The 12,780-nt window shown below is 48.8% G+C and overlaps 1 protein-coding gene across 1 annotated transcript in view; it reads left to right on the top strand.

Moving 5' to 3' along the window:
- The first annotated feature begins 1,421 nt into the window (after positions 1 to 1,421).
- The window catches only part of Skor2 (SKI family transcriptional corepressor 2), a 43,731-nt gene continuing 32,372 nt past the window's right edge, over positions 1,422 to 12,780 (top strand). The window contains 4 exon segments of the mRNA NM_001447184.1: positions 1,422 to 1,717; positions 3,797 to 6,444; positions 7,387 to 7,447; positions 7,961 to 8,032. Coding sequence (NP_001434113.1) covers positions 3,847 to 6,444; positions 7,387 to 7,447; positions 7,961 to 8,032 — 2,731 coding nt within the window. The 5' untranslated portion in view covers positions 1,422 to 1,717; positions 3,797 to 3,846.

Genomic DNA, 12,780 nt, shown 5'->3' on the forward strand with positions numbered 1-12,780 from the left:
CAGCCCCCCAAACCCAAGTTTTCCTTCTTGCAAAGGTTATCTAGGAGCATAGACAGGACGACCTTAAGACAGGGTCTACTTTTTGTTTTCAGATAAGTGAAAAATTCTTTCACTGTCACTTGAAACGTTTCTGCCTTCAACAAATGTCACCATTTTCATGGCCCCGAGACTGTTTTCAGGATGCCCACAAGTCCTGAGCAAAGGCCCTGACTTTCTTGGTTCTCCTCTGCTCTCTGTTGACCTATGGAGAGCTGTTAAGGTTTCGCACTTTGATACTTGTCTTTGTTGTAATGGGATCTTGTTGGGCTTTGGTCTTAGTAGAGACAGTTCCACTCTTTCCACAGCAGAAATCCCTCAGCCTGTCTCACCTGAGCTTCTTCTGAAATGGTGCTGGAAGAGCATAACTTGCTGCTCCTGTCGCAGCAAGTATGTTCTTTAGAATATCCCCCCAAACAGATGGCTTCTTACTTTCTGATAAACTGGCCACTGGCTGCTTTGTCTCCTAAGAGCCAGCCAATTAGGAGATAACATTGCAAACTTCATTAATATCCCAGAGTGTGCCTCCGTTTGGGGAACTATGAAGAAAAATCTTTCTCATCCTGGCTGGCTCCTTTTGGGGGAAGGGTCTGCATGCTCTTACAGGAGTCTGTAGAAATTTATTTCTCCAGGGGAATTGGCAATTTGTCCAAGGGCCTCTGTAATAGACCATCCTACTTTTTCCTTGTGCGGACATGGCCTGCATAGATCTTATAAAACGAGTTAGAGGGGTGTTCTAGCTGTCACTGGTGGATGAATGCACGCTGGCAGCCATCGATGTCTTCACCCAGTTGTACCCACAGTTGACCCACCGGACAAGGCTCAGTGGAGGTGGCTACTTTGCCCTGAAAAGTAAGTGCGAACCTGGGGTCAGTGATGCTGTCCCTGGTTCTGCATTGGGAACCCAACAGAGAAACTTCTGTCCCTTCTCTCCTTCTGCAGTGTTTCAAACGAGTGCTGAAACTAATCTGCTCGCCTTCGGAGACGCAGAGGCTGCTAGTGTGCTTCCTGCTCCGGAGGAGCTGTTCAGGAAGGAGGGTGACTTCGGGAAATAAGGAGCCAATACAGGCAGGCAGACACTTAGTTTGCTGGTGTTGAGAATCTCCCTAGGATTCTCGCAAGTGATTTAGCTTTGGACTCCTAAACCAGATCAGGGGATCCAGCCTCATTGCTGCGTTTTGTTCCCAGGTTGAGAAGCTGCCCAGCTGCAGTTGGCTAGGTGGTGGCGTTTGTGCCTGCTGGGAAAGGATCTCTATGTAGCTCCTTCTCGCTTTCGCTCTCCCCCTCCCTCCCTGTAACATGCCAGCCCTTTAATGTGGAGTGTCAGGGAGACGGTGACGTCACCCTGCCCGCTGGGTGGCGTCCCCTCCATCGGACACGAGTTCAGAGACAGAGAAAGGCGCTGTCAGACTCGCTCCACTTGGGGCTCGCTTGCCGCGGGTTTCCGCGCACCCACACTTTCTGCGGTGGTGGGAACACCCGCCCCAATCCAGGCCCTCATTCTGCCCTCCCCCCCTGCCGGGGTTCGAGCGCCATTAGCTTGCGCCAGTACCGGGATCTTCGCTCAGCTCGCCTGAGTCCCGCCCGCTGGATTCGAGGACCCGCTTGGATGCTTCGCCTCCGAGCGCCCTCGGAAGATGGGCCGTCAGCCACGCGCCTAAAGACATCAAGGGGTTACCAGGTACTGCCCAAACCCGCTGGTCCTGACTCGGCACCCAGCTGATGGTTAGAGAAACCCAGCTGAGGAATTTCTGCGATCGGTGGAGGGGTGGCGGGCCTTGGAAATGATGGTATCAGAGTCAGGAGAAAGAGGGTCGTTTGCCTCGTGAGGCAGATGGAGAAGTTTGTCAGATTCTCTTTTCCGTTCAACTAACTTTTAGTGGTCTCTTTTTTCACCCCTAAAAATATACCCCAACCTTAGTCTTATTTCTGTTTTGCTGAAGGAGATTCTGGAAGGGTTTGGGGTAAACGTGGGGACACTAAAGAGCAGGCATTTCTGCCAGATCTTCCGATGTGAAGGCTGCGGTTCCTAACGCATCCATGGCGCGTGTTTCTAAGAAGTGAGAGTTCGAATTCTCCCAGGGTCTCGCCGAGATAATTCGGTGTTCTCTAAGAGAAAAATGAGACTGGGAGGGTTGTGTCAAGCTCAGGTATCATCGTGCCTTGAGTGCCATTTAATGCCCTAACTCCTGAAAATATGGCCTCTGATCTGTGAAGTGACACGGGCACGCCTAGCTCCTTCGATGGAGTCCAGGTTTGGAGGTCGCAGAGCGTAAGGCGAGCTGAAGATCCCCACAGCAGCAGGTCAGAGGAGGTCATCCAGATGTCATGGGGACCCAAAGAAGGAACATCCAGTTAAAGGGATTGGTTAATGTATTCTCTGTGATCTATGTAACAAAATCCAGTGTGTGGGCCGGGCGATGGCCTTTGGTGACTTTCCAGGTCAAAGGACAGCTTTGGCCTACGCATGGTGCAAGTAGCTACTGGGAGGCCGTCGCCCGTTCCCCTTGTTTGACTTAGCGTCATTGTCGCACGGGTTTCTTTCCTCTGCAGTGTCTATATCTTCAACTTAGTGACACTTATTTTTCCCGCATTGGGGCATGCAACTGGCACCAGGTGAAATCAGGAATTTTATTTCAGTCGGAACCCATACGTTCAATATCAGTGCGCCTACCGTTGATCTGGAAATGATAGTTACCGCTGGGCTCACGCTCAACATATGTAACAATACCGACATAGTTAAGGGTGGAAATGTCTTGGAAGTTGACTTGTGTGAAACTGAAGGTATTTAACCTCTGCCAGGTGTGACTCCCAAGAAGTGTTTCTTTGCGCGCTTTTGGGTTTAATATGTTTGCCTGTACTGACATACGCACTTGTGTTAAAATGACAAGAAAGTACTTTTTAAAAATGCTTACGTTTCTAACTTCTTTTTGATCCACTTACCTAGGACTAGAAGTCCTTAGCTCATGAAATGAGTCATTGAAATTTTGAAAATGATACGCTTTATTTTTGGGTAACCATACATAATAGATTTTCCTCACCCCGACCCTCAAATTTTCTAATTACATTAAATAAAATAACACCTACAAGCAAGGACGGGAAAGAAGAGATTTCGTTTTGCTTTCATGCTCATTAAACCAGTAGTGAATCTTCCCCAACAAGGAAACCACAGACACCACAAAATTCTCTTTCCAAAATAGTTGGGGTTTTTTTTTTTAACTAAAATCAAATTTTTTTCAAGCACACCTGAATTCATCCTCCTCCTTCTCCTCTCCTCTTCTCTCTCTCTCTCTCTCTCTCTCTCTCTCTCTCTCTCTCTCTCTCTCTCTCAATTTGGGTTTTGATGGCCAAGTTCAAGTTCTTCGTGACTTGTATAATCATTAATGACAATAGTCATTGCCTTCCCATTCCTATTGAGCACATATCTCGTTCCAACAACCATTTTATTCCATAAATCTGGGACGTCTTGAGCTTCTTAGGAATTTGCTGAAACACATAGACAGATCAGTAGACCGACTTTGCTTGAGGCGAGTAGGACACAAGACAAATTGACAACTCCGAGACGCTGAACTTTCTCAAGAGCGATCTTGGAGGGAATTTTAAAAGATGATCTTTGCACATCTGAAACTTGCTCGGTTGCCCAGTAATAATCAGGTCTTAACCAAAGCGAGCAAGCTATTGTAATTTTCATTTAGTTCGCTCCCCACCCCTGTCTCAAGACCCGAAAAGGTTCAAGTCGCCTTTCTCTTTTCCTTTCCAGTCTCCAAGGCAAACCCGGAGCGCTAAGCCCGCTGTTCTTCAGTGGAGGAGATGGCTTCCAGTCCACTGCCAGGGCCCAATGACATCCTACTTGCATCGCCGTCGAGCGCCTTCCAGCCCGACGCATTGAGCCAACCGCGGCCGGGCCACGCCAACCTTAAACCCAACCAGGTGGGCCAGGTGATCCTCTATGGCATTCCCATCGTGTCCTTGGTGATCGACGGGCAGGAGCGCCTGTGCCTGGCACAGATCTCCAACACTCTTCTCAAGAACTTTAGCTACAACGAGATCCACAACCGCCGAGTGGCGCTGGGCATCACGTGCGTGCAGTGCACACCTGTCCAACTGGAGATCCTGCGGCGGGCTGGGGCCATGCCCATCTCTTCGCGACGTTGTGGCATGATCACCAAGCGTGAGGCCGAGCGCCTTTGTAAGTCCTTCCTAGGTGAAAACCGGCCACCCAAACTGCCGGACAACTTCGCCTTCGACGTGTCGCACGAGTGTGCCTGGGGCTGCCGTGGCAGCTTCATCCCGGCGCGCTACAACAGCTCTCGCGCCAAGTGCATCAAGTGTAGCTACTGCAACATGTACTTCTCACCCAACAAGTTCATTTTCCACTCCCACCGCACCCCGGACGCCAAGTACACGCAGCCAGACGCAGCCAACTTTAATTCCTGGCGCCGCCATCTCAAGCTCACAGACAAGAGCCCTCAGGACGAGCTAGTCTTCGCCTGGGAGGACGTCAAGGCCATGTTCAACGGTGGCAGCCGCAAGCGCGCGCTACCTCAACCCAGCGCGCATCCGGCCTGTCACCCACTCAGTTCAGTCAAGGCTGCTGCGGTGGCGGCCGCAGCCGCAGTGGCCGGGGGCGGGGGCCTTCTGGGCCCGCACCTGCTGGGGGCTCCACCCCCGCCGCCGCCACCACCACCCTTGGCTGAGCTGGCGGGCGCACCTCACGCCCATCACAAGCGGCCGCGCTTCGACGACGATGACGATTCCCTTCAGGAGGCGGCCGTGGTGGCTGCAGCCAGCCTTTCGGCAGCGGCAGCCAGCCTCTCGGTGGCCGCAGCCACTGGCGGCGCCGGACCGGGCGCAGGTGGCCCCGGCGGTGGCTGCGTGGCCGGCGTGGGCGTGGGTGCCACTGCAGGGGCTGGTGCAGCAGCTGGCACCAAGGGTCCACGCAGCTACCCAGTCATCCCAGTGCCCAGCAAGGGGTCGTTCGGGGGCGTGCTACAGAAGTTCCCGGGCTGCGGGGGCCTCTTCCCGCATCCTTACACCTTCCCGGCCGCGGCCGCGGCCTTCGGCTTGTGCCACAAGAAGGAGGACGCAGGGACAGCGGCCGAGGCCCTAGGGGGAGCGGGCGCGGGGAGCGCAGGTGCGGCGCCCAAGGCTGGGCTGTCAGGTCTCTTCTGGCCCGCGGGCCGCAAGGACGCCTTCTATCCTCCCTTCTGCATGTTCTGGCCACCGCGGACCCCCGGAGGGTTGCCCGTGCCCACCTACCTACAGCCCCCGCCGCAGCCGCCGTCTGCGCTCGGCTGCGCGCTGGGTGACAGCCCGGCCCTGCTACGCCAGGCCTTTCTGGACCTGGCCGAGCCAGGCGGTGCAGGTGGCAGCGCCGAGGCAGCGCCCCCTCCGGGCCAGCCTCCCCCCGTGGTGGCCAATGGCCCTGGCTCGGGTCCTCCAGCTACTGGGGGCACCGGATCACGCGACACGCTCTTTGAGTCGCCCCCGGGCGGCAGCGGCGGGGACTGCAGCGCCGGGTCCACGCCACCCGCAGAGCCCGGAGTGACGTCCGGGAACGGGGCTACATCCTCCGGAGCCGGCTCTGTGGGCACCCGGGTGCCGGCCCCCCATCACCCGCACCTCCTGGAAGGGCGCAAGGCGGGCGGCGGCAGCTACCACCATTCCAGCGCCTTCCGGCCGGTGGGCGGCAAGGACGACTCAGAGAGCCTGGCCAAGCTGCACGGGGCGTCGGCGGGCGCGCCCCACTCGGCCCCAGCGCACCACCATCACCACCACCATCACCCGCACCACCACCACCACCACCCTCCGCAGCCGCCGTCGCCTCTGCTGCTGCTGCAGCCACAGCCCGACGAGCCGGGGTCGGAGCGCCACCACCCAGCCCCGCCACCCCCACCGCCGCCGCCCCCATTGGCCCCCCAGCCGCACCACCGAGGCCTTCTGTCCCCCGAGGGCACCAGCTGCAGCTACCCCAGCGAGGACAGCTCTGAAGACGAGGAGGACGAGGAGGAAGAGCAGGAGGTGGATGTGGAGGGCCACAAGCCGCTCGAAGGCGAGGAAGAGGAGGACGGTCGAGATCCAGAGGATGAGGAGGAAGAAGAGGAGGAGACCCGGGTCCTTCTCGGAGACTCCCTGGTTGGCGGTGGCCGGTTCCTCCAGGGCCGAGGGCTGTCGGAGAAGGGGAGCGGTCGGGACCGCACGACGCCCGCCGTGGGTGCTTTCCCTCTAGCGCTGAACTCCTCCAGGCTGCTACAGGAGGATGGGAAGCTGGGGGACCCCGGAGGCTCGGACCTGCCGGCGCCCCCGCCCCCACCTCTGGCCCCACAGAAAGCAAGCGGCGGTGGAGGCAGCAGGCCAGGCAGCCCGGTCCACCATCCATCACTGGAGGAGGAGCCCTCGTACAAAGATGTAAATATTCTCTTTAGACCCCTTCAAGCTAATTATTATTATTTAAATGCACCTTTAGGCTGAATCAGTTACATATGCGCAGGAAAGATGAATCACCACATTTCCCATAGAAATGAAATATTCAATGTGTTTGGGAGCACTTATTTCCTGCCAGGGTCCTCTATAAAAATATGGTTCCCAGTCCTAAAGCCTTTTGAGGCTTCGGGCCTCCCTTCACCTCTTAGATTTAACAGACTCCATAATCCAAGTCCCTCCACAATCCGAGCTCACCAGAGAGACCTCGAAACTGGCGGAATAACCGTACCCACTGTTTCCAAAGAGTTCAGTGCCTTCTCTACCATGGCCTAGTTTCCTTTCAAATGATTGAAAATACGTTGATTTTGAAAGTCGAATTCCCTCTTATTTTTACTGTTTAAATCAAGCCAAAATGGGTGCGTGTGTAAAAAAAAAAAAAAAAAAGAAATATGTGTCTTGTAAATCAATACAGAATCTTAGCGAGACTTTTCCAAGCCCCATTTCCACTGACTGGAAAGTGCTACCCAGGACTCCTGAGAAACCAAAGTTACATTTAAATGGCTCTGCATGCTGTGTTCACTCAAGCTTGCAAAGGAAACATTTTCCAAGGCCTCAGACAGAGGTAAAGCTGTTCTGATACAGTGTAGACTTGACAAATAGCACGGTGTGTTTATTTACAGGGGCTAACCTAGCATGCATTTAATTAATCTGTGTTACCTCTTAAGGCCTAGTGGAGGTACATGTAGGCATATGCACGGATTTAAGAATAAAAGCTATTCAGACAAGATGATCATCACAAAAAAAAAAAAAAAGTCTCCTGAGGCTCCATGGAGTCACTTTTATTGATGCCTCTTCCTGCTGACTATTGACATTAGCATATGGTTTAATCCAGGCATTGATTTGTGTGTGTAATTCTTGTCCACACAGAATCAGAAACCTAAGGAAAACAACCAAGTTATTCTATCAGCAAAGGATGACAACTTCTCAGGTAAAGCACAAGTGAGCCGCCATTTGTCTCTCTTACATTCATCCACTCCTGTGGTTCATTCCAAGCCTCCCTAGCCCCTTCCCCCAACTCCCCCACCCCCCCAACCCCATATCCACCATTCCGTAAGGTTTTTGTAACTGGTGGGCTGCTCTGTTGTTGTCTTAGCACAGTTTATATATACAAAGGCAGCAAATTCGGTACTTTCCAAGCCATGGCAAGTTTTTAAATAATTGTACCAATGTCCCCCAAGCTCAGGATGGCTCTCAGGGTCTCAGTGACATCAGCTCTCTCAGCATACACAAGTATATACCATATATTGACATTCTTGGATGTCTTTGCCCTCTCTCAATAGTCACCAAGGTTTGGGATTCTAAACAGAAACCTCAGATTCTTTCTCCTTAGAGATAGTCACTCAAACTTAGGCACAGTACATACAATGTTCCTTCCCTCTGTCTTTCCGTTCTGCTTGTCAGTTTGGTCACTTGTAGATTTCATGCTCTGTTTTGGTCCTAGATAAGAACAAGGAACACAGCTTTTTCATCACAGACTCTGATTCTTCTGGAGACTTTTGGAGAGAAAGATCAGGTAGGCTGGGAGCGCACAGGGGGAGTGAGCAGTCAGATGACAGACAGGGTAGATATTCATAATCAAAAGACTGGATATTTAGTACAAGGCTAAAGCTAGGAGAAGGGAAAAAAAAAACAATTCCCAGTAGATATAACTAAGAAAAACACAAATAGGAAAGCAGTGACATTAATAGCAATAAGATTATTAATTGCTGGGCATATTTCAGAAGAAAATTCAGAAATATATCAGGTTACACAATGAAACAGGCTGCAAAAGCATAAAATGACAATAATTGAAATGTTCTCTTAGAAACCTTCCATTAAAAAGGATCACAGCTTATTGCTTTTAATATCTGTCAGAAAGACATTAAAGGTGTTTTATGACATCTATGCCAACATTTATATTATCTCCATGATAATGATCTCTACACAAAATGTATAATACATTTACAAAAATTACATTATACAAATTAAATGAAACCACCTTTTACTGATTGCTAAATGTCTCCAAGGGGTTTGGGGAAGACGTGATTAGAAGTTTTGATACTAAGTTGTCTATTGCTGTGTCTTAAGGAGAGGGTTTTGTTTCTTGGGAAAAAGGAATCTAATTTTCCATTTATGTAATGCAAACTGCCTTGGCTTTGACTATTCACGGTTAATTGACTGTCAAACGAGGTTGTTATCCTGCGGCAATGTCTGCAAATTTGCCTGTCAAATGAGACAGAGAGAGCAAGCTAGGAAGTGAGGGAGAGGGAGAGAGAGTGGTGTGGGGAGCGGAAATAAAGAAAATAGGATCTTGAAGGAATCTTATATAACTGCAAAATACAATGGAAAAGGTCTTGGAATCTTTGTTCTTGCTTCCACAGACAGGAAACTTCTTAATGTTCTAAATGGCAAAAGGGACATTCCTGTTTTAATGAAAAAAAAAAAGGTTTTGTGTACATGGAAAGAAACATCTATAATTAGCAGATACTTCCAAATTATATTATTAATATATTCTATAAATATTGTTCAACATCTAATTTGGTTGTCAATACCAAAGAGTTACTAAGATTAATTTTGTGCTACAGTAGATCACTGGTTAGTGGCCATATTAGGTCTGCATACATAATACTGTCATTTTATATATTCTGGCTTTACCTGTTAGCACATTTTAAATTATTATTATTGGCTCACAACATTGAAACCTCGTGCTATTTGAAAAATGTATAAAACTACCTTTAACAATTTTCTCTAAATATCTAGTATGACAAAATTGTTAAGTGTGGATTTTTTCTGTTACAACCTAACGTCACAAAGGCAAGAATATTTGCCTGGGAACTACCTCCTCCCCAGTGTGATATTCCTCAAACATTGAAGCTTGAAATGAAAAGAATTGCTACCAAGGAAGGAATTTCTAATTGGTTCGTGCACACACATAAGAAGCATTTATAATTCTATTCCATCGATTCTGTAATATCTTGCCATTTCCCAGACATATCTAGACAGTCAATTGCTTTTGTGTATCTGATACGTGTAGAAATTAATAGCCACTGGAAACACCATTCACAGATATGAAGCGATCTCAGTAACGTTCCTCAGCCCCAGATCAAATGGTATATAGCGGCACTGTACAGCTAAAAATAGATTCAAAAGTAGCCCAATTTCTTCCATGCCAGGGAACCCACACATGGCCTGTCTATATGGACTCTGTCAAATGCAAATTAAGTGGGACTGTTTCAACCAAAAAGGAGCCTTGTTGGGTCTAAGCTGTAGGAGCAGGAAGCCCTTGAAGAGTTCCTTCTCTCTACCCAAACAGGGGACACTCAGAAAGAGTCCAAAAGCTGCTGTCACAGCCTCGTGCTGGTATTAATGACTTTCTTTTTTTTAATTTAGGAGGATTTCTATTCGGCTCCTCTTGTTCTGTGTGTAACCTCTCACGTTGTGAAGCCTGCATCTGAGGAAGGGACATGGGCTGTGTGCTTTATAAACAACTTAACCCTTTCAGGGGCAGGATGTGGGCCCCCATTTTCCATTTCTTTTTCTTAAGTAGTTCAGATTTATCCTAGCGACCCTCACTAAAGTTAATACATTAAAGCGTGTGCATTCGTTGACCAGATTGTTCTGACTGACTAGATTTGGGAGTTTTGGCTCAGGGGTTGGCCATTGGTGACACAATGACAAGATACATGTGTTTAATGCCATCGTAGGTGATCATTTAGAGAATGATTCATGGTAGATGGCACGCTTTAGCAACCAAGCACTAATTATTCTAAGTCTGTTCTGCTCAGTTCTTCCTTGACTTTAGGTATAATTTTTGAAGGAAATAAAAAGGAATTGTATGTGCTATAAAAACGTAAAGCGTGCATAACTTTCCAAGAGGTAGCAATGATTTGCATAAAACTATGGGGAATAATTTGATGTTTAAAGTAGTTTACATAGATTTAACGGGAGGATCCAAGTCGTACAGTCTGAGATTATTTCTCTCTAGGAAACTTAAACTTCTTATGTTGCGCTTAACAGCTTGCATCCATGGTTTTTATAAAGTCGTGTGTTAGGAATTCAGTTAGTGCTAATGGATCAGAGTGTACATGTAAGGCCAAGTGAGTCCCTTAGAGTTACAGATCTTCACGTTACTCACATCCGCAGTCTCTGAATTTCTTAAAAACGCAATTCCTATCTCTCCCCTTCCTTTGCCTTGGATGGAAGTCCTAAAGAAGTTTCTGGGGTTACCTGAAAGGGGTGCTCATGTCCTCATATCCACTCAGACCAGTAAACCCTGATACACCCTCAGATTCCTGAGAATGATACCCAGAGTGGAAAAAACAAACAAACAAACCCTTGATCCACTGTTGCTTAGTTTGCAAATGCAAAATACATATGCTAAAAGGACACAGGTAAAAGCGCAGACCTGACCCATGTCCACATAAGCATTCCGTGGTGCAGACCGGATCCATGTCCACGTAAGCATTCAGTAGTGACAGGAGCTCAGGGCGTGCGGTCAACAGTTATGGTGGTAATGACACCTATGCACACTGTTGACACAGTGCTACTCCCTTTCTTAGAATAATCAGCCTGTTACGGATTCCCAGAGAAGCTTGCTCCATATCAGTTTTCCATGTCTCAATCTCTCCCCCACGTTATTCAGGGGTGTAGGTAGTTGGCAGGTCACCTGACACCTTGTACGGAATGGGGAGGATGGGAAGAATGTGGCAAGGATGGAAACGCTATAGAATGTTCCATGAATGTGGTTGAGTTGATGCCAGAACATTGGGCCCAAGAAGTTTGTCTTCATGACCCCTTTGAAAGTTACCTCATTCCATCTATCGCTTAATCCATTTTGAGAAGGAGTCTCCCCTCTATTGCCCGGACTGATCTCAAATCTATGGGCTCAAGCAAGCCACCTGCCTCAGCTTCCTGAAAAGCTGATACTACTAGTGAGTCGCCTCCCACCCCCCTGCTGCTCCTGACTTTGTATGTCTGGTTTAAAACTGCTGAGTGTTGAAGAGGTCGGGGTTTATGGCACTTAAAACGCAATTGAGAAAAATCCCAGAATGGACACCTGTGTTTTACTATTTTTTAACTTATTTAATCATAACCAGATTGTATTCATTTTGCAACATCAAAAGCTAAAACAAGTCCTGGAGATCATGAGCGTGTGTGGCTTGCTGCTGTGGTAGCTCCCAGTGTCGTCGTCGTCGTCTCCTCCTTCTCCTCCTCCTCCTCTCCCTCCTCCTCTTCTTCCTCCTCCTCCTCTTCTTCCTCCTCCTCCTCCTCCTCCTCTTCCTCTTCCTCCTCTTCCTCCTCCTCTTCCTCCTCTTCCTCCTCCTCTTCCTCCTCTTCCTCCTCCTCTTCCTCCTCCTCTTCTTCCTCCTCCTCTCCCTCCTCCTCCTCCTCTTCCTCTTCCTCCTCCTCTTCCTCCTGGGACAGATTCCTCTACAGATAAGAACTGTTGGCTTCCCTGGCTGCCTGAGTCCATGTGCTTTACTCTTAGCTGAGAGCGCTGTGTAGTTCAATAAGCTCTGGAGGCTCTGAGATAAAAGGCAAGGTCAGTCTCTGCCCTTCAGTTGCTGCCAACTAAGAGTGAGAGACAAACTAGCCAGACTGCATCACTTGAATGATTGGAATATGGATGGATGGATGGATGGATGGATGGATGGATGGATGGATGGATGGACCGACAGATAGGGAGATAGAGATAAATATTTGCAGAATAGATGCAAGTGACAGACTAGAATAAAGGGCAGTGTCTCACATGAACAAGTCAACATTCTGACCCTGCCCCACAAGCCACACCCATAATCCTAGTACTTCGGAGGCTGAGGCAGGAGGATCACACATTTCAACCCAGCCCATGCTGTATAGTGAGAACTTCCCTCAAAACAAGACCCCAGTAGAAAACATAACACTGCCTAGTGGGGCTGGCTTCAGCCAGCACTTAGCTCAATCATAATTTTTTTTTTGAAAACTAACAGAACAATATTTAATTCCTTCGCATAAGCAGAACATAGGAGAATAAAACAGCTTTTTCTTTTTTACCTCGCTGGTAAATCATATGGCTTTTTTATTTTTTGGCTTTTATACAAATTTTTCATTCTCATTGTAATCGCCAACATAATTACCAGGAAGTTTCGGTGGTTGTGTATAGAAACAGACACGTCTATCGTGGGGGACAGTTATTGCATTAACTGGTCCTTAATATGAAGTTTGGTTTTCCGTGGTGAGCATGTCTGTGGAGTAGTTGTTCCTTGCTTGGTTCTGTATCACCTTTATTCCAAGCTGTCAGCC

Source organism: Rattus norvegicus, chromosome 18 (assembly GCF_021556685.1).
Source record: "Rattus norvegicus strain SHRSP/BbbUtx chromosome 18, alternate assembly SHRSP_T2T, whole genome shotgun sequence".
Lineage (NCBI taxonomy): Eukaryota > Metazoa > Chordata > Mammalia > Rodentia > Muridae > Rattus > Rattus norvegicus.